The 25,933-nt window shown below is 42.5% G+C and overlaps 1 protein-coding gene across 2 annotated transcripts in view; it reads right to left on the minus strand.

Annotated features, from left to right (window-relative positions):
* MYL10 (myosin light chain 10) overlaps positions 1-25,933 on the minus strand; it is a 42,866-nt gene that overhangs the window by 16,503 nt on the left and 430 nt on the right. For both annotated transcript variants that reach the window (XM_034421340.3, XM_060693270.2), the window contains 3 exons: positions 11,907-11,996; positions 7,708-7,783; positions 6,363-6,467 (listed from right to left, as the gene is read on the minus strand). In XM_034421340.3, coding sequence (XP_034277231.1) covers positions 6,363-6,467; positions 7,708-7,783; positions 11,907-11,996 — 271 coding nt within the window. Of the gene's footprint in view, positions 1-6,362; positions 6,468-7,707; positions 7,784-11,906; positions 11,997-25,933 lie in introns of those variants that run through there.

Raw genomic sequence — 25,933 nt, forward strand, 5'->3', positions numbered from 1 at the left:
CATATTGAAATGTATGGTATAGTGCAATATCGGGTTATCTTTAGCCAGGTTCTTCCTACGTAAACCAAGATTTTTATGCAGCCCTAGTTCAGTGAAATCACAATCCACTAGTTTCTAGGCTTTTTCTCTTTTTTTTCTTTCTTTTTTTTCTGGCAGACAGCAAACACTCTGCTGCCCATTGGGAGACTAAGGAGACTAAGATAGTGTGTGTGTGTGTGTGTGTGTGTGTGTGTGTGTGTGTGTATATATATATATATATATATATATATATATTCTTACTTTTTCGTAGCTTTTATGTGTGTTTTTCTTTTAGCCAGGTTTTTCCTACGTAAAATATATATATGCTGATAAAGAAATAAAGGGAGACTAGTATAGAACTATTTCAAGCTATTTAGCTCTCATCAGCTAGCCATACCCTTACTCGGATTCGAACTTGGGTTGCCTGCATATTAGCCAGTTGTATTAACCTCTGAGCCACAAGTTTTCCTCCCTTAATCAGCTTGAGCCAGGGAAGAGATTAAGTGTTTTTCTGTCAAAGCACCTGGTCTACCCCAATATGGGAGGGAGCATCCTGCTTCCCTTTCGTCTTTCAGCTCCAATCCAGGAGCCATCAAGCAGTCGCATTCACGACAAACCAAATTTATATTTGCTGATAAAGAAATAATTGGGGTAAACCAGGTGCTTAATCTCTCCCCTGGCTCAAAGTTAGTTAGTTAGTTAGTTAATTATAGTTAGTTATAGTTATATGAATAAATCATCTTTTGATCCTAATAAGGACTCTGAATATATAACATAAAATTAATACATTACATATTAGCAGAATAAAACCAGCATAAGAAAGAACAATGCAACCAGGTGATCAGAACTTTAGGAAGGGAAATCATTAAAGTTGGATAAAAAAAAGTTATTGCCTACTTGAAAACAAGGGAAAGTAAGTTCATTCCATCTATTTATGCTAACAGGACAAATACAACATTTTGAACTGTTGCCTGTCCCTGATCAAAAGAAAATACTTGCTAGTCAAGCCCTCACAAAGGATTTGTTGAGCAAAATAAACCCATCTTTTTCCCAGTTCTCAAACTGGCCTGAAGCTACAGATTTTTAAAAGCAATTATGCAACAAAGAACGAAGCTGTGAAGGAAGCCACAATGGCAGGTCTGCAGTCCTGTTCCTTCAGAACCCAACACCATGGTATAACTTGGACAAGTTCCCTATTCAAAAAAATTAGCTGTGCTAGAAATCAATTAAATTCATCAAAGGTTGGTCAAAGCAGGAGCAGAGGGGTGGGTTGGGTTTCTGGGAATTTTGAACAGGGAGATACATATTCTGACGCCAGATGAGTAGTTAAAGAAAAACGAAAAAGCATTTTGTGTTAATGCCAACCACATGGGTCTCCTCTCTACAAAGAGTTGGAAGAAATGCAATTTGTATACCACACAGAGATCCTTCACTTCATCAAAGAAACCACTTTATGGACCAGCTAATCAATAGAGAATGCTGGCCGCAAAGTTCCACTTCAAAGCAAAGAGTCCAGGAAGATGACAAAGTACACAAGGCATATTCTTGCTTTCTCTTGTCTGTCTGTCTGTCTGTCTGTCTCTCTCTCTCTCTCTCCCTCCCTCCCCTCCCTCCCTCCCTCCCTCCCTCCCTCTCTCTCTCTCTCTCTCTCTCTTTCTCTCTCTCTCTCTCTCTCTCTCTCTCTCTCTCTCTCTCTCTCTCTCTTCCATCAGAGAGGGTAGGAAAACTCTCCAATGCTGGAGATTTTAAAAAATCTTTTATGGATATAAGTTCATTAGTGAAAGAGACAACTTCTATGGGAATTGATCTCAACTGGGTTGGTCAAAACTGTTTTGCTCTTGAGTCCAGAACAAATTGCCAAAAAGGCATTAAGAGTTGTTAACCTAATATTGCGAAGCTTCTTCTCCAGTAATATTGTACTGCAAACTAGGACATACAAAACCTTTGCTAGACCAATTCTTGAATACAGCTCGTCTGCCTGGAACCCGCACTGCATATCAGACATTAATACAATTGAGCGAGTCCAGAGATATTTCGTAAGAAGAGTCCTCCACTCCTCTGCTCACAACAGAATACCTTATGCCACCAGGCTTGAAATTTTGGGCTTGGACAACTTAGAACTATGCTGCCTATGGTCTGATCTAAGTGCACAAAATTATCTGCTACAACGTCCTACCTGTCAATGACTACTTCAGCTTCAACCGCAACAATACACGAGCACACAATAGATACAAACTCAAGGTAAACCGCTACAAACTCGATTGCAGAAATTTCAACTTCAGCAACAGAGTGATCAATGCCTGGAATGCACTACCTGACTCTGTGGTTTCTTCCCCAAACCCCCAAAACTTTAACCTTAGACTGTCTACTGTTGACCTCACCCCATTCTTAAGAGGTCCGTAAAGGGGGTGTGCATAAGTGCACCAATGTGCCTACTGTCCCTGTCCAACTGTCATGTTTATACTTATACCTGTTATCTCGTACATGTTTGACAAACTAAATAAATAAAATAATAAAGTTGGCATCTTAGACTATCCACCGCAACAGAAAGCTGTAGGACAGATTCTAGGCAGAGAAGGACAACCTGCAGTTCCTTAGCCTAATCGCCCCCTGCAAGTTCAGATTTTGATAATAGTGTCTGAGGATCTTTAGTAACTTACTGGTTGGGAGAGAAAATAGAAGTGCCTGAAAAGCAGAGAAAAGAGAGACTTGCTACTCCACATACATTTAGCTCTGTCTCCCCTCATTCCCGGTTTCAGCTCCATGAACTACTGCTCTACAGCTGCCAACAGATTCTTTCTGAAGGCCACTGGTCCTTGACAGAGAAAGAATCTCCCAGCTTGGAGGATGCAGGAATTCATATACCCATCTTCCCACATATGGCTAAAGCTGCTTCACCACTCCTGCCATCTACTTGAATAGAATAGAATAACAGAGTTGGAAGGGACCTTGGAGGTCTTCTAGTCCAACCCCCTGCTTAGGCAGGAAAACCTATACCATTTCAGATAAATGGTTGTTCAATCTCTTCTTAAAAACTTCCAGTGTTGGAGCATTCACAACTTCTGGAGGCAAATTGTTCCACTTATTAATTGTTTTATCTGTCAGGAAATTTCTCCTTAGTTCTAGGTTGCTTCTCTCCTTGATTAGTTTCCACCCATTGCTTCTTGTCCTGCCCTCAGGTGCTTTGGAGAATAGTTTGACTCCCTCTTCTTTGTGGCAGCCCCTGAGATATTGGAACACTATACTTGCTGCCAATTCATAGAAATGCTGCAGTCATGTTGTGGGTGACTTGGGCAAACTGTGTAGATGTCTCTTCACTCAACCCAAGAGGCCAAACTATAGGTCTGAAACATGTTGGAAGAAGTCCTTTAGTTAAGGAAGGTATCCAAACCAGACCAGAGTTGCAGGAAATCGTAAAATCATAGGACTGGGAAGGGACCTTGAAGGTCTTCTATTCCAACCCCCTGCTAAGGAGGAAAGCCTATACCAGTGATGGTGAACCTTTCCGGCACCAAGTGCTGAAAAGGTCACACAGAAACGTCTTGCACGTGCGCACACGCTCGTCATGGCCGCACTCCGGAAAAGCCGAATGTCTGGGTTCTAGCACGTATGCGCGCCACATGATCAGCTGGCCGGCGCACATGCACAGGCTGGTTTTCAGCATTGTTGCACACATGAAGGGAAAAGCCAAACTTCCGGGTTCTGGCGGGCATACACACCTGACTATCAGCTGGCTGGCACGCATGCGCGCATTGGTTTTTGGCTCTGCCGCATGTGCAAAGGACAGTTGATCATGGCACGCGAATGCACACCAGAAACCCAGAAAACAAACAGGCAAGGTCACATGTGCCAGGCACCATGGCTTCATGTGCCAGTTTGGGCACCTGTGCCATAGGTTCGCCATCATGGGCCTATACCATTTCTGACAAATGGTTGTCCAATCTCTTATAAAAACTTCCAATGTTGGAGCATCCACACTCTGGGAGGCAAACTGTACCATTGATTAATTGTTCTGTCAGGAAATTTCTCCTTAGTTCTAGGTTGCTTCTCTCCTTCATTTGTTTCCAATCTTTGCTTCTTGGCCGACCCCCAGGTGCTTTGGAGAATAAATCGACTCCCTCATCTCGGTGACTGCCCCTCAATGCTGGAAAACAGTTATCATGTTACCTCTGCTTCTTCTCTTTGATAGGTAGACATACTCAGTTCCCTTAATCATCCATCACAAGTAAACAGTGAGGCATCTCTCAGGATTGAAGCAGGAAGGACAGGTACCCTGCCAATCCAACAGACATCACTCTTCTGTCTGTCAAACCCTTGATCTGGTCCAGTTTTTATAAAGACAGAAGAAGGCAGGAGATGTCTGTTTATTCCTCTGGTCTCACGAGACACCAACTGACCTAAATCTTATTGTATTATCTTTAAATTAATAATGTCAATACAATGTTATTGTATTTAGTCCATTCCCTCATCCCACCCCCATATCTACTTAGTTGTTTTTGTTCTTGTCAACCATCTTACAGAATCAACAATAACCATATTTGGAATGCTAAACTAACAGCCTATTAATTAGCATTCCGCAAGACAACCTGAATTAGGACTGATTGCCAGAATATTTGTCTTAGTAAATATTTCATTTTGAAACAAAGTAGTTCCTTTAGGGATACAGATGTGTGTGAGCTAAACAGAATGGCTTTGAACGTTTCCTCACATGATGGCCTTTGCAGAGAAAAATTATCAATTTTGACCCTATCATAACCTGAAATAACCTTTACTGAGTTCAATCACCCTAGATAGAGGATTGAAGCCAAAATTTGCTTTGTCAGCCAGCAAACTGAAATTTAGTTGATAAATTTAGTTGATTAATTTGTGTGTGTGTGTGTGTGTGTGTGTGTGTGTGTGTGTGTGTGTGTGTGTGTACGTTCTCAAAGTTCAGGCAAATATGAAAAGATCAGGTTCTCTAAGTTGAACAATTAATTGAATAGGAAGTAGTGATTTACTGAATCTTATTAATGGAAAGCAGCTGGGGGAAATGTACAAAGAAAATCTTAAGATTTACATTGGAATATATGGGGAAAGGCCTTTCTTCATATGATGTGGTCCCATCCCATAATATTCTCTTCTTGAGTTATGTTCTTTGTGGACATGATCTGTAGTCCCCCCCTGCCCCATTCGGGGTCATCCAGCAAAGAATAGTAGTAAATGATTCCAATTAGAAAAAGAGCCATGCTACATCCAAACAAATAAATCACTTTATGGCTGAATGTGATGGTTTTTTTCTCATACAAGATGCTAATCTAGAAATGTCTCCTCTCCTTTAATTTCGCTTTAGCATCTGACGTAAAGCCTGCATTGTGCAGACACAGGTGGTAAGTTACTCTTCCTCATAAAGTTGCTTCTTTGGTAGGAATGGCCCTTGACATTGGAAGGCAGTCAGTAAGGCTACTCTCTAACATCATCTCTGGACCCTCAGAGTATTCTCCACATCCCAACAGACTGTTCTATTGTTGTTTTTGGTTGTTCCTGATCGAGTAGGTACCTTTTCAACAAGGCATTGGGGTGCAACCAACCAGGGGTGGGCTTCAGATCCTTTAGCAATGAGTTTGCTGCCCTATTGCTGGGTGGGCGTGGCCATAGTGGACGTGGCCTAATCAGCCGTCTGCACCACAGCGGGGGAGGGGTGTTTTTCACCCTCCCCAGGCTCCGGAGGTTTTCCTCGAGCCTCTGGGAGGGCAAAAACTGCTTCCCCTGGGGCTCCAGAGGCCCTCCAGAGGCCAGAAACAGGCCCGTTTCCGAATTTCTGGAACCTCCGGGTAGGCCCGTTTTTTGCCCTCCCAGACCCTCCGCGCGGCTCCTGCACTTATCTGGAATGATGAACGGGCTGTGTGGAGACTCCTGGGAGGGGCGGGGAGGAGTGGGCATGGCCAGCCAGGGGTGGCATTTGGGGGTTTGCCGAAACCCGGTGATCCTTGGCTAGAGGATCACCCGAATCCTGCTGAACCCCCAGGAGCCCACCCCTGCAACCCTCCACAATCCTGTTGTCCACAAGTACATAGGAACTTATATGATAACCAGAAGCGCTCTTGGCTATAAAGATTAAGTAGGGTGCTGTGCTCTATAGCAGCCTAACCTCCCACTTAATTGTGATTTTCTTCCTTAAAATAATCTTCATTATGGAAGTGGGCTCGCTCAAAATTTGACTACAGCCTAAGTTAGCCCATGATTTTGCTGTTGGAAAGATACTCTACTCCAGGACAAATGAACACATAGACAAAAAGACAGCTAATGTGGGTGAGGAAAATAGATGCCTATTCCACATATGCCATTCTCATCTGATTACTCCTTACCTTTCAGTTTCTCACCAAACATAGTAAGGAAGACCGTAAAGTTGATGGCACCTGGAGCTTCCTTGATCATTGCTTCCAACTCTTCCATTTTAACATTCATACGCCCTGTAATGTAATGTTCTGATTATGTACTGTGAAAGCCAAGGAAATATCAAATGCAGTAATGAATAAAGTCACGATGGTCTGGAAGAACAGAAGATGATTGCTAAAATATTACTAATATTACCAAGCCAAATAAGGCTTCTATATACAGTATCAGGGGCTCTTGGTGCTCTCTGAACTTGGTTGTTGTTGTTTTTTGCAGACGTTCCATTACCAAACTAGATAAAATCATTAGTATACTGATGATGTTACCTAGTTTGGTAGTGAAATGTCTACAAGAAAACAACCAAGTTCAGAGAGCACCAAGGGTCCTCATTCCAACCCTGAACTACAAATATTCTCTATCACGTCTACATATGTTCTATATTCTGATATTTCAATTTGACTTTATCTAATTTCACTGAAGTTATTAGACTAGCTAACTATATAAACTTATTCCTTTTGGGAAATAAGCTGGCAAATCTTGGCTATCAGCTGTAGCTGCCCCTGTGCTACGTGCAACATTCCCTGCTAATAATAAGGACAGTGTCAAATAATTCTAGCATGGTTGGCCAGTATAGCACAAGCTCAGTTAAAGTCCAGTTTTCCCCATCCATGTGTATGTTGTTCTATGCAATCCAGGATCTCTAACCTAGAGGCTGTTTTCACTGGCCAACATACTGTTGCCCACATGCCAACTAAGAAGTACTTGCAGTGTGCTGATACACACTCAGGATAACCCCTCCTCCAGTGGTGGAATTCAAATTTTTTTACTTGGTGGGCGTGGCTTCGTGAGCATGGTGTGGCTTGGTGGGGGTGACTTGGTGGGCGTGGCAGGGGAAGGATATTGCAAAATCTCCATTCCCACCCCATTCCAGGGGAAGGATATTGCAAAATCTCCATTCCCACCCCACTCCTGGGGAAGGATATTGCAAAATCTCCATTCCCACCCCACTCCAGGGGAAGGATACTTCAAAATCTCCATTCCCACCCCACTCCAGGGGAAGGATACTGCAAAATCTCCATTCCCACCCCACTCCTGGGGGAAGGATACTGCAAAATCCCCATTCCCACCCTACTCTGAGGCCAGCTAGAACTGGTATTTGCCGGTTCTCCGAACTACTCAAAATTTCTACTACCGGTTCTCCAGAACCTGTCAGAACCTGCTGAATTTCACCCCTGCCCTCTTCCAAAGAAACTTTTTTTAAAAAATAAAAGACTATCACAGTAAACGACACTTCTTTCTGTGACTCTTTGTCTTTACCCAGTGCAGCAAATGTGTCTCTCAGGTCAGCCTTGTCAATGAAGCCATCTCGGTTCTGATCCATGATAGTGAATGCCTATTGAGGAACAAAACATGAATCAACATTTGGAATCCTACAAAGAACCAGCAGATCCTGGATGCTCTTCAAACTTTTGTATCAGAAGACAGGAACTTCTGAAGTTTAATGACCATTCATTGTTACGACAGACTTTTAAAAAGCTTCTTATGATTTGTCTGCCAAGTTATAGCTGCCAACCTGAAGGCAGGGCAAGAAGCAATGGATGGAAACTAATCAAGGAGAGAAGCAACCTAGAACTAAGGAGAAATCTCCTGACAGTTAGAACAATAAATCAGTGGAACAACTTGCCTCCAGAAGTTGTGGGTGCTCCAACACTGGAGATTTTTAAGAGATTGGACAACCATTTATCCGAAATGGTATAGGGTTTCCTGCCTGAGCAGAGGGTTGGACTAGAAGACTTCCAATTCTGTTATTCTGTTAATAGCAGTAGCAGTTAGACTTATATACCATTTCACGGTGCTTTATAGCCCTTTACAGCCCTCTCTAAGCGGTGTACAGAGTCAGCCTTTGGCCCCCAACAATCTGGGTCCTCATTTCATCAACCTTGGAAGGATGGAAGGCTGATCAACCTTGAGCCTGGGGAGATTCGAACTGCAGGCAGCCGGCAGTCAGCAGAAGTAGCCTGCAGTACTGTACTCTAACCACTATGCCACTGAGACTCTTAACCTACCCACACACCCCAGTCCTGTGATCACATTTCAGGCGCTTGGCAACTGACTTACATTTACAACTGGTTATAGTGGTGTCTAGTCATGTCACTGCGATTTACGATGATTTATGTTTCAGAAAAAAATGGCATCCAGTGGCATCCCCATTGGATATGTTGGAGTCACTTAATGACCATGAGATTCACTTAACAACTGTGGTGACTTGCTTTATGACTCATAGAATTGAGTCCAGTCATGTGGTACCCTGAATTATGACTGCAATGATATGACCAGAATTCCAGGCTATGTTGTGGACATAATTTGAGAACACCTATAAAGCATCCCAGTCGTTACCACAGGTGTAACAAACTCTGACTCCCTGTATAAAGTATTTCATACGGATAGTTGCTACTCCACCTTTTCAATGTGGCCCTGCAAGTATAGGCAATCTGATAGGACCAGGGGTGGGCTGCTGGGGGTTCGCACAGGTTTAGGTGATCCTCTAGCTAGGATTCTGCCCAGTTCAGTGAATCCCCAAATCCCATGCCTGGCTGGCCCTGCCCACCCCTCCCCGCCCCTCCCACCCCTCCTTGCCCCCCCCCAAGAATCTTCACACAGCCCATTTTGGATGCCAGGTATGTACAGGGCTCATGTGGAGGTTCTGGGAGGGTGAAAAACAGGCCTCTCAGAAGTTCCGGAAGGCTGGAAACGGGCCATTTCTGGCCTCCTCGAGGCTCCAGGAAAGCCGCCGGAGCCTGAGGAGGGTGAAAAACGCCCCTCCCCCCATGGTGCAGGAGGCTGACTAGGCCATGCCCACCATGGCCACGCCCACGCCCACTCAGCAACAGGGCAGGGAACCCGTTGCTGAGATTTTTGAAGCCCACCCCTGGATAGGAGCCCACCTGAGATCTCAAAGTTTACTTGAGATCAGGTGTAGAAACTGTGAAAAATGCTTGCTACAGTGCCCTCAAATATTTTGCATAAAGATTGCTGCACAATTGTTTATTTATTTATTTATTTATTTTGCAGTTTGGGCTTCTGTTTATAATCCTCCTTCTAGACTGTATGATAAATAAAGACTCCTTTGCATAATTTTTACTTTTTAAAATGAATATCCTGAGTGGTTAAATAACTATTACATTGTCTAGCCAGAATAAATAGGATGATGATGATGATGATGATGATAAATAAAATAAATAAGTAAATAAATAAATTTATTTCTATACCGCCCTTCTCCCGAAGGACTCAGGTCGGTGTACAGCCTATTAAAAGCACAAAGACAGACATCAGTTAAAAATAATTAAAATTATTAAATAATTTCAGATTTAAAACCCCAAAAATTTAAAACACCCAATTTAAAAATCATTACATTGATAGCCCGGCCTGGCGGAAAAGCAGGGTCTTGAGGGCACAGCGAAATACACGGAGGTCGGAGATCTTATGCATTTCCGGGGGCACTTCACAAAAAGGGACTCACATCCGGCTATCTGAGGAACAGTGGTCTCCCTCGGACAAAGACTTTCCCTAATAATTGCCGCCATTCCCCCACCCCTCCCCTGAGCCTTTGGCTGATGAAATGCACAGAAACCTGGTAGGCACATTTCAATGAGGGGGAACCCCCCTCCTGGCCCAACCAGGTCTCCGTAATACCTGCCAGGTCTGCACCCCCCTCCAAGATAAGATCGCAAATGAGGGGGGGCTTTGTTAACAACCGACCTGGCATTACATAACATCAGCCGCGAGTCGCACATTGGAGGCCAGAGTGCGCAATCGTTCATAAACAGCATATGCGCACCCTCAGAACATGATATGGCCCCCTGCGCCCGTCCCACTCGTTATTTCAATTGCACTGCCCTTCCTATCACCCCCCTGCTCCCCGGTCAAATTTCCTTTCACGACCCCTATCACCCCGCTCAGTGGCTATATGGACCCCCCCCAGGTCCATCTTTACAGCCCCCTCCCCTCCTCCCGGGTCCCCTTAAAATTTTCATTAAAAATTTTAATAAAAAGCCCCTCACCCTCCTCCTCGTCCCATGCCACCTCTCGGGGTCCCAAAACCCATCTTTAAGGTAGGCCCTCGATAGTGTAGAGGGCCAGGCCTGCGAGAGGGGGTAGTCTCGCAGCCAAAGATGGATGATGGATGATATTAAATATGCTCATGATGGATGATATTAAAAATCTCCACCATCACAAACAGGAATGATTTTTAATCCTTTTCAATTATCTCCGCACAATCTTAACCAATCCCATTTGATGCTTCCCAGGTGTGTTGCACTGCAGTTCATATTATCCCCAGCTAGCATGGCCATTATCCATGTTGGCTGGATACGTTGGGAATTGCGGTCCATCACACATGAATGGCAGACTTCAAATTTCAATCAAACCCCTTTGATTTAGCAAATAAAGCTTTAATTGCTGCTCTTTTAAAATTGCAAGTTATCGGTAAACCATCTGCTCTGCTTCATAAATAAGATGTACTTGCAGCATCAAATTGTCTTTCCCTCCACCCCCCATTCTACTGGATGTTAAGCTTATTATTCCAGAGCTAGGTTGGTTTTCAAGAGCCCTTGGTAGTAGCAACCGTGTGATCCAAGTTTTGTCTTTTTGTACAGGCAAAGACATCACAAATACACAGGACAAGGCTTCAACTGTGTGGTTGTGGACAGAGCCTTGACTTCTTTGTGTCCTTCCCTCCCTCCAGGGTGCAGGATAAATGACATTACACAGGGGTGGGTTCTACTTACCTTTACTACCAGTTCGCAGCAGGGCCGTGCATGCGCGCTTGCTTCACTTGCGTGCACACGCGCTCTTCTGCACATGTGCAGAAGCATTTTGATGATGTCAGGGTCAGTGGGCGGAACCTCCTGCCAGTTTTACTACCGGTTCTATAGAACCAGTGCGAACTGGGGGCAACCCACCACTAATATTACAGGTAGGATCATGATGGCAATTGGGGGGGCCAGAACTGCCACAGTTAAGCAACACGGTCATAAAGGATAGTGTCCCATGATTGTGTCACTTAGCAACTGCAACTCTGGCAGACTCAATTTGCCATCCTTAAGTGAGGACCACACAGATTGTTAAGTAAGGATCTCACGCGATCGCAACTTTTGACTTCCTGAGGGCATTGACTTTGCATGTGGGAAGTTGGCAAAAAATATCAAAAATCACAATTGTGTGGCTGTGGGGATGTCGCAATCGGTGGAACTACAAGGACTTGTCCATTTGTCCATGACTTTGAGCTGCAGAACAAGTAGACATTAAATGAGGACTACTTGTAAGCCTTTTTCTCCGCCATTCACACGTCAAAAATGGAAGTGGCCCACATTAGATGCCAGCTCTCCCTCCAAGCTCCTTTGTCCTCCATAATACAATTTCCACCCCACCGGACCATATAAGAAAGAAAGAGCTCCATTTTATTTTGTCTTCCCAAACAATTAATTTAAAATCATGAAGCAGCAAATGGAATGTACCTCCTTAAATTCCTGAATCTGGCTTTGTTCAAACATGGACAAAACATTGGCGCTGCCCTCTTCTTTCCTCTGCTTTGCCATTTTGGGAGCCTATGAATTAAAAACAAGAAGAATCATATTAGACAGAAACCACCTTGACGTTTCTGAGGAGCTCTTAATACCTGCCATAGTCTTGTAATGAACAGAAGGAATCACTTTGAGTACAGGTGTCAAATTCAAGGCCTGGGGGCAGGATCTGGCCCATGGGTTGCTTAGATCTGGCCCGTGGGTTCAAACACAATCCTGATGTGGCCCTCAATGAAATCGAGTTTGACACCCCTGACCTTGAGGAATAGGAGGAAGAGCCATGACCAAGACTTTCGTCAAATCAAAGGGATCTGAGTCTGGGACAGAACCAGTGGTGGGATTCAGCTGGTTCGGGCCAGTTCAGGTGAACCGGTAGTTAAATTGTTGGCTGGCCCCACCCCTCCCCGCCACGCTCCTTCCAAGAGTCCCCACACGTCCCATTTTGGCTCCCAGGTAAGTGCAGGGAGGCCTACTAGGCCCAAAAAGGGGCGCGGGGGGAGGTGTGGCAGGTCCCCCCACAACCCGTTTTCACTCCCAGGAGGCTGCAGGGAGGCCTCCTAGGCCCAAAAGAGGGCACGGGGAGGTGGCACGGCCCCCCCATGGTCCGTTTTTGCTCCCAGGAGGCTGCAGGGAGGCCTCCTAGGCCCAAAACAGGGCACGGAGGGATGGCGCATCCCCCCCATGGCCCATTTTTGCTCCCAGGGGGATGCATGAGGCCGAGTGTTGCCTGTCACACCCACTGGCCACACCCACCATGGCTACGCCCACCCAGCCGGTCATTAGGGCAGAAAACCGGTTGTTAAATTATTTGAACCCCACCACTGGACAGAACTGTAAAATGAGAAAGGATCTCAGACCAGACCTCTATATTCTTTCAAAGATAGGGGGGGGGGAGGCACATTCAGACTTGCAAGGTTCTGTTATTGCAGCCCTATAACAAAAGTATTAGTATTCATGACTTTAGTTTCCTACTCTTGAAGGACTAACAGGTCCCTGCTACACTGGTTTGATTTTGTTTCAACCAGGTCATTTCTTGAGGGGAGGGAAATCAAAACAATTAAGATTGTGGCCATAGTCATGCAATCACAGCTCAACTCTACTTTTAACTCTGACGTGCCACATAGAAGGGATTAAATAAGAAAATAGAAAATTAACAGCATGTACCCTAACCAGAACTATGATCAAATATAATGCAGCTCAAGAGTACTTTCCATAAATCCCAACTTCATGTAGTTATTATCATGATGAAGCACATTGCTTAATAACTTGATATAATTAGCACTATTACTAACAGTTAATCTAGTGTTAGAAGGTTTTACAAGTGTTAGTTTATTTATTTCTTTTAGTATAAAGTGGTGACCTAGTTGATATTCCATTTTGCCATTGGAGTTGGAGAAGTCTAGCTTTATAATGTCTATTTTGCATTTTTTTTCCTATTGATATCTATTGTGGTTTGCATAATTAGTTTCTAAGTCCAACATAATTAATGTATTATTGTTCTCGTTAACTGTTCCACTGCTAGTAGTAGTGATTCAGAAACTCCTTGATGTGGATAACATAGTTATATAGTTTAGACATTAGATGGCAGTAGGCTAGGAATGATGATTAATGTCTTTTCAGTTTCTCATTTTCCAAGGCTGAATTTATTTTCAGCAGCTTACTTTATTTATTTACTTATCAAATTTCTACCCTGCCTATCTCATCTAAACGACTCTGGGTGGTTTACAAATAACAATGTAATGTAACAATATAATGTTTTGAAGGGTGCATGAAAGTCAATCTGTGCATAGTCTCCAGTACACAGATTTTCTGTGCCATTTGATCTGCATGAAGGTTAACAAGTAATTTTCTCTACTTGAATACATTTTAAATCACATCACATACCTGTACAATTAGCACAGGGGCCCCACAAGGCTGTGTGCTCTCTCCACTTCTCTTCTCTCTATATACCAATGACTGCATCTCAAACGATCCATCTGTTAACTACTAAGTTCACAGATGACACAACAGGGATCGGTCTCATTCGAGACAATGATGAATCCGCATACAGACAGGAGGTTGAACAACTAACCTCATGGTGCAACCAGAACAATCTGGAACTGAACACACTCAAAACCGTAGAAATTGTGGTGGACTTTAGGAGAAACCCTTCCATACTACCACCTCTTACAATACTAGACAACACAGTATCAACAGTAGAGACCTTCAAATTTCTAGGTTCTACCATATCTCAAGACCTAAAATGGACACCTAACATCAAAAACATCATCAAAAAAGCACAACAAAGAATGTTTTTTTGGCGCCAACTCAGAAAGCTCAAACTGCCCAAGGAGTTCTGCAGAGGAATTATTGAGTCTGTCAACTGCACCTCTATAACTGTCTGGTTTGGTTCTGCAACCCAAAAAGACAGACACAGACTTCAGAGGATAATTAGAACTGCAGAAAAAACAATTGCTACCAACCCGCCTTCCATTGAGGATCTGTATACTGCACGAGTCAAAAAGAGGGCTGTGAAAATATTTACAGACCCCTCGCATCCTGGACATAAACTGTTTCAACTTCTACCTTCCAAACGACGCTATAGCATACCAGAACAACTAGGCACAAGAACAGTTTTTTCCCAAACGCCATCACTCTGCTAAACAAATAATTCCCTCAACTGTCAAACTAGTTACTAAGTCTGCATTACTATTAATCTTCTCATCACCCATCTCCTCCCACTTATGACTGTATGACTGTAACCTTGTTGCTGGTATCCTTACGATTTCTATTGACTGTTTCCTAATATGATTTGATTGCTTATTTGTTCCCTATGACTATCATTAAGTATTGTACCTTATGATTCTTGATGAATGTATCTTTTCTTTTATGTACACTGAGAGCGTAGGCACCAAGACAAATTCCTTGTGTGTCCAATCACACTTGGCCAATAAAGAACTCTATTCTATTCTAAAAATATTATTTTATTAATATATACATTATGTCAATTTTGGAGAGCATATATTCTCTACTCAATTTGATCTGATCTCACAACTCTTAGAGACAAATAAAGAAGGATAACTACCAGGTTATCCTGGCTTGTATATTTGTGAAATGCAAATTGATCATCATCATCGGAATGGATGAGGCCAGCAATTTCCCACTCTTGTGGGTAGAATCAGCCCTAGAATTCTTTCCTCCTTTTCAAAATTAAATGTGTCTCTAAGAGTACTTTTAATTTCCAGTCACCAAAATAATAAATCAACCTGCAAAGATAAAACCAGAGGCTGAGTCAATCTTGGCCAAAGGTTTTGTTTTCTTTTCTTTTAAGATTTAGGCTAGGTTTTCCTTGCAAGAATTCTTTACATTTTTTCCAGGTCAGAGAGTCAAGAAAAAAAAAAGAGGAACAGCTATAAGCACTAAATGTAAATCAGGGTTACCATTCAAAGCCATAGAAAATCTGAATTAGTTCAGAACTCAGATGCTGAATAGAAAAACACACACACAAAAACATACTGTACAGGTAGTTCTTGACTTACCACAGTTCGTTTAGTGACCATTCAAAGTTACAACGGCGCTGAAAAAAGTGACTTATGATTGTTTAATCACACTTACGATCATTGTAGCACCCCCATCCCCCATGGTTATGTGATCAAAATTCAGACCCATGGCAACTGATTCATATATATCAGGGGTGGGCAAATGAGACAGCCAAGCTGTCTCAGGAATTCTGGGAGTTGAAGTCCACAGGTTGTAAAAGGGCCACATTTGCCCACCCCTGATATATATGATGGTTGCAGTGTCCCGGGGTTATGTGATCAATTTTTGCGACCTTCTCTCAAGCAAAGTCAATGGGGAAGTCAGATTCACTCAACAACTCCAGTGACCTGCAAAGGTCCTAAATGCAAAGTTACTTTTTCATCGCCGTTGTAACTGCCAAACTGCAAACAGTTGCTGCACAAGGCAGTTGCTTAATAGGACTATGTATAGTCAATGACGTCAAATTCTTTAAAAAAAACAACAACCAAAGGATAGAAAAAAACAATAATGGTGTTTTAACGAGGTGAGCTCCCATTACTTGTCCCAGCTTCTGCCAACCTAGCAGTTCGAAAGCACGTAAAAAAAAAAATGCAAGTAGAAAAATAGGGACCACCTTTGGTGGGAAGGTAACAGCGTTCCGTGTGCCTTTGGCATTTAGTCATGCCGGCCACATGACCACGGAGACGTCTTCGGATAGCGCTGGCTCTTCAGCTTTGAAACGGAGATGAACACTGCCCCCTAGAGTTGGGAACGACTAGCACATATGTGCAAGGGGAACCGTTACCTTTATTTTTAATTATTTTTTGTTGGAAAAAGAGCAGCAGGCTACTCATGGGCCAGTAACTGGCAATTTCTGGCAGAAAACAAGCCATCCGTAGGACGGTTTTTTGACTGTTAAGCAAAATCCAGTGAATAAGAATGGTTGTTTTTTTGTCGGCAAGAAGGATCCAATTGTGCATCAGAAGCATTTGAGCATAATACAATAATATTGTATATTGAAATGCCAGAGTGATGCCATTCCTTGTTCTGCTCTGTCGCAGATATCAGAAATTTGGAAAGTATCTGAAAACCCTTGGCTCATGATCTTTCTCCTCCCCATCTTTTTATTATTATTATTATCTTTATAAACACAAAGTGAATTTGTTTACTACAAGGAAAAGAAAGGCAGAATTACAAATGTAAATGACTGAACATATTTATTTATTTATTTATTTATTTATTTTATTGAATTTCTATACCGCCCTACTCCCGAAGGACTCAGGGCGGTGCACAGCCATAAAATAAAACACATAGATATACAAAATTTAAAATCAAATAAAATGAACTAAATAAATTTGGCTGAATTAGTACCCATAATTTAAGATACCCATTTTTTAAAATACATTAAGAATTTAAAAATTTAAAATTTACACTTAAAAGGGAGAAGATTTAGGCGAGGCCAGATTGATGAAATAAAAACGTCTTCAACTCGCGGCGGAAGGTGCGCAGATCCGGAATCCTCTGTATCTCTGGGGGGAGCTCATTCCAGATCGTCGGTGCCCCCACAGGGAAGGCTCTCCCCCTAGGGGCCGACAGCCGACATTGTTTGGCCGACGGCACCTGGAGGAGCCCCTCTCTGTGGGAGCGAAATTGTTGAATCATTATTTTAGAAAATGTTTTGGTTTGAGCTATAATGGTACGTTGTCTTCTTCAATGAATAACACGGAATTCGGTGTATCAGAAACATTTTTTAAATAAGGCATGACAGATTCTCTTGACAGTCTAAAACTTCGAAGGGGATCTGAGATTCAATGTGAATCTCACAAGGACTCTTCTTAACATAGAAACTTTTTAAAATGTACCGTAATTCAACATATCATGAAGATGATACATGGGTGACATTAGACAGAACTAAATAATATTATATATATAAATAAAGTATTTATACTATACTATATTTCTAAATTTTGTTGGTGCAATTCTTTTTTAAAAAAAATAACACATACTAAGATGCATCAGTTCCCATCCTGTCAGTTTGAAGTTTCTGAAGAAAAAGGGAAAAAATAACTAACGTTTCATAATGAATCAGGACTGTTAGTTTACTGTCTTCTATCTTTAATGCATATAAATTGATGCAACATAAGAAATCAATTCAGTTCCTGTTATCAGCTGCCAGATTTTTTATTACATGACATTGGAAAAATAAAATACATATTTTATTATACTTTGGCATTTAAAAGTGTGGAAAGTTCTTTGAATGAAAAATTGGAACAAGGCATTGTTTTTGGAAAACCTACCATCTAAGGATAAATTTTGGCCATATTAAAATATTTTTGTAATATATTATTTTGATCTAAGTGTAATTTTGGACAAAAACATTGAATATGAATGATAAAAATGTATTTCTCAAGATCTCGTATGTATTTACAAACATACATTTGAACATTTCTACATTTTATGTTCTGATGCATTTTTCCGTTTGGTTTCTGCTTTTTTTTTTAAAAAAATTACTCTCTCTTTTTATTATACAGATTTTTTTTTTAAAAAAAAGATCTTTAATTCCAGTTGGGAGAAAAGGAGGATTTAATTTCATCTCTCACAATGCAAAGTTGGTTCCAAATGAGGCGGACAATTGTTTTAAAAAAAGATCATTAAAAGACAAAACTTAATTTCCTTTATATGATGAATATTAATTCAGATGGCACCGATTAGCCTCCAGCTCACTTTGCATACTTTAAAAAAAATATTTAAAATTAAGCTCCAGTATATATTTTTCTGCCAGTCAAAAAAGGTTGTGTCTTTTGTAAAGGTATTCACAGAGAAGCAAAAATAGCATTTCAGAATTCTCCACCAAGTTAGAATACTTTCTCCCAATAACTTTGAGGAAGACGGAATTCTCCAACAACTTCTCAAAAGCAAAGCATTACTGTTGGAATAGATCATTGAAGGAGTTGTCTTGCCACATCTTTTGCAGTGGAATTACAGGTGGTAGCCCTGCCTTGACTTATGATCACAACTGTGCCCAAAAGGAGCCTGGATAGCTCAGCAGACTAATGCATTGTAATTTAACTCCAGCTGTCTGCAATTAGTAAGTTCGAATCTTGCCAGGCTCAAGGTTGACTCAGCCTTCCATCCTTTCTAAGGTAGGTAAATTGAGGACCCAGTTTGTGGGGGCAATAAGCTGACTTTGTATAAAATATACAAAAGTATGAAGGCTATTGCTTAACACACTGTAAGCCGCCCTGAGTCTCCGGAGAAGGGCGGCATATAAATCAATTTTTTTTTTAAAAAAAATGTCCATTGCTAAGTGAGGAATTATGGGAGTTGAAGTCCACACATCTTAAAAGTTGCTAAGACTTGAGAAACACCGGACTAGAGTAACATGTAGAATTTGATCCAGTGGATCTTTTTCTCTGCTGCGACATTTCCACCCCCCCAGCATTTCACCATTTTATTTTGAAAACTGAACTGAAAAGCATTCCTTTTCCATTTGTGGCTGTCCAGGGGCTTGTGAAAACTACAATTCTCAGCAACTCCAGATTCAAGATTTCTGAGAGGCAGTTGGTGGCTTGCAGACCCTCTCTGTGCCTGCTTAGGAAAAAATGCCATTAATGTACCTAGGAGTTTCCCTCCCACAGGATTCCTTTTTAATCCAATATGCTGCCATGGTTTGATGCCTTCCTTTTATGGACAGCATTCCATACCTCTGATCATTTTTTGAAAAAAAAGAAGTAGTTCTTCTCCCCCCCCCAGTTCTGCTATAATTAGATGATAAATCTAATCCGAGTGTCTCAGTTTATGATGTCACAACAGATTCCTCTGAAGTGACGGATGGGTGTTCAAGACTTTTGGAAGGTTTTGCTTTGAGTTTTCTGCAGCATTTTTTTAGGCATCAGAGCACTCGGGTGAGGTGGGAGGATCTGGATGTTTGAGAGAAAAAAAATCCGTCAGTTTTTCTGGAAAGCAGAGAGCTGTTCACTAGAATGAACATTCATTTCTATATGTCTATGGAGGTTCTCAGTCATCCAGGTCATGGCTGTCCCAAAGGTGCTTTTTTTCAAGAGGCAACTGGACTTTCTGGTTTTTCTTTGAAGACGTTTCGCTTCTCATCCAAGAAGCTTCTTCAGCTCTGACTGGATGGTGGGGAATGGAAGGATTTATACCAGGGGTGAAATCCAGCAGGTTCTGACAGGTTCTGGAGAACCGATAGCGGAAATTTTGAGCAGTTGAGAACCGGTAGCAGAAATGTTGAGTAGTTCGGAGACCCAGTAGCGGAAATTTTGAGTAGTTCGAAGAACCAGCAAATACCACCTCTGGCTGGCCCCAGAGTGGGATGGGAATGGAGATTTTGCAATATCCTTCCCCCAGGAGTGGGGAGGGAATGGGGATTTTGCAGTATCCTTCCCCTGGAGTGGGGTGGGAATGGAGATTTTGCAGTATCCTTCCCCTGCCCCACCCATCAAGCCACGCCCATCAAGCCACGCTCACAGAACGGGTAATAAAAAAATTTGGATTTCACCACTGATTTATACTCCTTGCAGACTGCTGTTCATTTGCATTCTTTTAGTGGGTGGTTAAGGTCACCTGGAGGTTTATTTGTGTCATCAGGGTCACCTGAGTGGTGCAAATGGGTGTGGACCCTTCTTGGAACTATTGAAAGGACTGTGTTGTAGATTGGAGATAGATGATGTCGTATCTCTCCCTCTGTTGAGAAAGGGCTGTTCAGTTTTGACACTGATGGCCTCTTTTTCAAATGTCAAATGTCAAAGAGGATCGCTGGTTTGAATTGTTGCTAAATGAATGGTTGCTAAATGAATGGTTGTAAGTCGAGGACTACGTGTATTTATGTAGTCTGCAATTATTTTCCCATGCTCTTCTCTGTCTTGTGAGTGACCATCCCTTATAATTATGGCTGTATTATTTCTGACCATAGCTCTTTGTCTCCAGTAAACCATTATGACGCTACTCTTATTGAACCTCCATAATTTTAATACATTTTTAAAGACATCATAAAAAAGGTAAGGGATGGGGCACAGCTTTTCTGCAGAGTTCATTTAGCATAATTGCACGGTTTCTTATGTGTAGACAATCTCAGTTGCTTTCATTAAGGATATTGCTATCATTATTTGAGGTTAGGTCTGGTTGCTCCCCCCCTCCATTTCCCTTCCACTGTTTTAAATTCCCTCTAATGCTTCTCAGAGGTATTTCAGAAGACGATCATCATCATTAATCTAGGCAGTCATAATCCAAACATACTTACCTATCTACATAGTTATTTCTCTTTAGAATGTTATGTAGAGTACAGGAAAGGAGTGATAAATAAGGCAAAGGAATGAGAGGCATAAGATTTAAAAAAGAAAAAGAAACATAATCGCCATCTTCATGCACCATACCTCTCTATATTATCTTTCGTTTTCTTTATGAATTCATGTTCTTTATCATTGACTTGCTTCCAAAGGTTATGGGTGCTCCAACACTGGAGGTTTTTAAGAAGAAATTGGACAATCATTTGTCTGGAATGGTCTAGGGCAGTGATGGCTAACCTTTTTGCCATTGTGTGCCAGGAGGGGGTGGGGGAGGGTCACGCACACGTGCCCATGCGCATGTGCATGCAACACGCCCCCCCGCTCCTGGCACATGATGGCCTGGTAGGCCCGTTTTTCTTTCTTACCTGGTTCCAGATCCTCTCTATTTATCTGGGAAGGGCGAAAACAGCCTTTCTCACCTCTCTCGGAGGCCCTCCAAAGGCCTGAAATGGCCCATTTCCCAACTCCCGGTGGGACAGGAAGTGACATTTTTTGCTGTCCCCAGCCTCCAGAACCTCCCTAGGAGTCTCTAGGAGCCTCCCTAGGAGTCTCTAGGAGCCTCTCTAAGAATCTCTGGAGGCTGGGGAACAGCAAAACACGTCACTTCCTGTCCCACCAGGAGTCGGGAAATGGGCCCTTTCAGCCTCCGTAGGACCTCCAAGGGAGTGGGAAAGGCTGTTTTTGCCCTTCCCAGATAAATAGAGAGGATCTGGAGACAGGTAAGAAAGAAAAACGGGCCTTTCCCACCCCCCCCCAGGCCCTCCAGAGGCAGGAAACAGCCTATTTCCCTACTTCTGGTGGGTCCAGAAGGCCCGAAAATCAGCTGGCCAGCACGCGAATGCGCTCCAGAGCTGAGCTGGCATGCCCACTAATATGGCTCCGCGTGCCACCTGTGGCACGCGTGCCATAGGTTCGCCATCACAGGTCTAGGGTTTTCCTGCCTGAGCAGGTTGGACTAGAAGACCTTGAAGTTCCCTTCCAACTCTTTTTTACATTCCAAGACATACTCTTCCATTTGGAATAGTCTTTATGTCAGGGTTCCAAGTAACACCCCCAACAAAAGAAGATTCCAAGGCTTGAGTTTCCTCAAAGTTCCATTTTATTAGAGATGTCATGTTGGCACATCTGGGAAAACCCGAATCTGAAAGCTTCCACGTTTTCCCCCACCCAAAGGAAAGTCCAAGTCCCTGCCCAGCACCCACAAGTCCATCACATGGCCCAATCAAAGCACCGTCCCAAATGGAGATGCCTCCCAGTTCCAACCCTCCAGGTGCAAGATGTCCTTGACTCTCTGAGAAAGAATGTTTTTATGGCTATATATCACCCTGGCTCCATACAATCCCCCCTCCCAGTTTCCCACAGTAGGAAATGTGGAAGGCCTGAAGCTCCAAGGCAAAAGATGGCTTCCAGGTCTGACAGTTTACCAGATTGGCCTTGAGATATGGACCTCCACTGTCCATCATGGCTTTGACCCATTCAGGTTTTCACAGTAGAATAGAGAAAGTGTATCTCTGCCACATGCAAACTTCTCCACAACCAGCGAGAACAGGACCTATCCGTTTGGGAACAGCTTGGCCAATATGCCACAAATTCAGCCAAAACCCAGTTTTATTGCACAAGTTCTTCTGTGCAAGCTAGCATTTCTCATATGGACACAACCATGCAAGCCAGCATATTGTTATCTACATACTACCAACTTGGAGGTGAAGGTTGGCAGTAAGATACACTAAACCACTGAGAAGTCTAAAATTTTTGCTACGCTATCTTTCTATTAGAGGTGGCGCAGTGGTTAGAGTGCAGTACTGCAGGCTACTTCAGCTGACTACTAGCTGCAGTTCAGGAATTCAAATCTCACCAGGCTCAAGGTTGACTCAGCCTTCCATCCTTCTGAGGTGAGTAAAATGAGGACCCAGATTGTTGGGGGCAATATGCTGACTCTGTAAACCGCTTAGAGAGGGCTGTAAAAGCACTATGAAGCGGTATATAAGTCTAAGTGCTATTGCTATTGCTATTGCTATTGCTATAGGGATGTTGTGGGGCTTAGGGCGTCAAGAAGTCAAGATAGGAATTCAACTGTGCATTTGAAGCCTTACAATAATCAGGAGGCTGTGAGTTTGATCCTAGGTAGATGCAGATATTTCTCTGTCTGGGTGCAATGAGAATAGATTTGCTGAAACAATCTCCAGATTGGTGACAGGAAGGGCATCTGGCCAGTAAACACTCAGATCCATTCAGTTGCCCAAGACTCCATCCCGCAAGGGATTATGGGGTCTTTAAACGAAGACGATGATTTGAAGCCTCACCTCTTTTTTATCTGCCGGTAGAAAAGTAGAATATCTATTAATAGCAAAGGTAGCACAAGAGGAACAGGGTTGTACAGCCTTGATGCCAATATTTAAGAGATCTTGTTTCTTTTGATTTCCACCCATCTGACATCTGTGATGATGTGATAAGAAACAGCTGCTGATGCCAATCTCCCGGGCTTGAACGGTTCATATTTTTATCAGCCAAATGCAGAAGCCAGGCAAGTGGTTATCAGGTACAAGTAAATAATGTTTGCTTGTAACTAATCAGAACAAAGACCGTGCTTTTTAACACATTGCAATTGGAAACTGTAGTTGCAGGAGAAGACCTACTGTTATGCAGAATAAGGCAACAGCCTTGGTAGTACAGGGGTTTAAGGCATCCTGTTATTAAGCTGGTTATTAAGACCAGCTACCTGCAATTACTGCAGGGTTCGAATCTCGCCAAGGCTCAAGGTTGACTCAGCCTTCCATCCTTTCTAAGGTAGGTGAAATGAGGACCCAGTTTGTGGGGGCAATAAGCTGACTTTGTATAAATATACAAAAGGATGAAGGCTATTGCTGAGCACATTGTAAGCCGCCCTGAGTCTTCGGAGAAGGGCAGCATACAAATCAAATTAAAAAAAAAAAACCAGGTTTCTATATCGTGAAAAGAATACTACTTTTAAGTATGAAATTTTTAACAGTCATATACATGTCTGTGGGAATCTCCACATCAGAGGTTAGGTGATTTGGGGGACTGTAAGGGTGGGGATCCCTAGTGCTGCCTAACGGGGTGAGCTCCCATTACTTGTCCCAGCTTTACCTTTACTGGAGACTTTGTTCCTTCAAGCTCAAATCAGAAAACTATCTTGGTTGCCAAACCTCCTGTTTGGCAACCTAACCAATTAAATGTGACTAGTAATGAGAGAGACTGCAGATTTTGTGCCAGTGATAAGTCTGGTCGATCTGGAGATGTGTTCAGTAAAGGTTCCCCTCACACATATATGCTAGTTGTTCCCGACTCTAGGGGATGGTGCTCATCTCCATTTCAAAGCCACTGTCCGAAGGCGTCTCCGTGGTCATGGGGCCGGCATGACTAAATGCCAAAGGTGCACAGAACGCTATTACCTTCCCAACAAAGGTGGTCCCTATTTTTCTACTTGCATTTTTTACGTGCTTTCAAACTGCTAGGTTGGTAGAAGCTAGGACAAGTAACAGGAGCTCACCCCATTACGCAGCACTAGGGATTCGAACCGCTGAATTGCCGACCTTTCGATCGACAAGCTCAGTGTCTTAGCCACTGAGCCACCATGTTCCTATAGCCACCATGTCCCTATGTGTTCAGTAGGGCACTATTAATCCTAGTTCTCACAATAATTAGGGGGGCATCTTCATGACCTTCTGTAAAATCTTCCTTCAAGCTTACCATTTTCCATTTTTCTTTTAACTTCCTTCCCCCAAAAGAGTCAGATAATATTGTAATGCACTACATTACTGGAACCCGCACTGCATATCGGACATTAATACAACTGAGCGAGTCCAGAGATATTTCACAAGAAGAGTCCTCCACTCCTCTGCTCGCAACAGAATATCTTATGCCACCAGGCTTGAAATTTTGGGCTTAGACAATTTAGAACTATGCCACCTTCGGTCTGACCTAAGCGTAGTGCACAAAATTATCTGCTACAATGTCCTACCTATCAATGACTACTTCAGCTTCAACCACAACAATATACGAGCACACAATAGATACAAATTTAAGGTAAACTGCTCCAAACTTGATCGCAGAAAATACGACTTCAGCAACAGAGTGGTCAATGCCTGGAATGCACTACTTGATTCTGTAGTTTCTTCCCCAAACCCCAAAAACTTTAACCTTAGACTGTCTACTGTTGACCTCACCCCATTCCTAAGAGGTCTGTAAGGAGCGTACATAAGTGCACCAGCGTGCCTACCGTCCCTGTCCTCAGTTAATGTCCTAACTGAGCCTGGTGGCGCAGTGGACTAAGTGCTGTTAAAAGTAGCACTTAAGTTGCCAGCTGCCTGCAATTACTGCAAGTTCAATTCTCACCAGGCTCAAGGTTGACTCAGCCTTCCATCCTTCCGAGATAGGTAAAATGAGGACCCGGATTGTGGGAGCAATAAGCTGACTTTGTATAAAAAGAACACTGCTTAGGGGGGGTCGAAAGCCCTATTAAGCAGGTATATTCAAAAGTATGAAGGCTATTGCTTAAAGCATTGTAAGCCGCCCTGAGTCTCTGGAGAAGGGCGGCATATAAATTGAACCAATTGAACCAATAATGTCCCCATTTATTCGTATCCATTTCATGTATTTATAATCATGTTTATACTTATATCTGTTATGTAATACATGCTTGACAAAATAGATAGATAGATAGATAGATAGATAGATAGATAGATAGATAGATAAATAGATAGATAGATAGATATTACAACCATCTGAATTTTGGATAGAGGTCAAGCAGGCAGGTCTATGATGGGACCAAACAATGGGAAATACAAAGTACAAACCACAAATATTCCCTCCACACCAACCACAAAGGCTGAAGGCTGTTCCTCCCACTCTTTGTCTGGTTCGTACCAATGTGGCATGCTACTCAAAAGCACATTCTTGTAGTAAGACGAGATAGGTTGCATTTTTCTTTCAATTAAAATTAGCATTACCAAATACTATCTTTACATTACAGCTGTAGCTAATATTTTTAAGAATGATTGCAATGCACTCAATATCAGTAAAGCTGTTCTCATATTTAGGATCATTGTAATGCATTCAATAAAACACATTCTTTACCCTCTTTAATTCAAAAGCAACGCCTAGAACTTGTCTAGCATCCTAGGACCTATGCATACT

Source organism: Pantherophis guttatus, chromosome 1 (assembly GCF_059756535.1).
Source record: "Pantherophis guttatus breed Tessera chromosome 1, ASM5975653v1, whole genome shotgun sequence".
Classification (NCBI taxonomy): Eukaryota; Metazoa; Chordata; class Lepidosauria; order Squamata; family Colubridae; genus Pantherophis; species Pantherophis guttatus.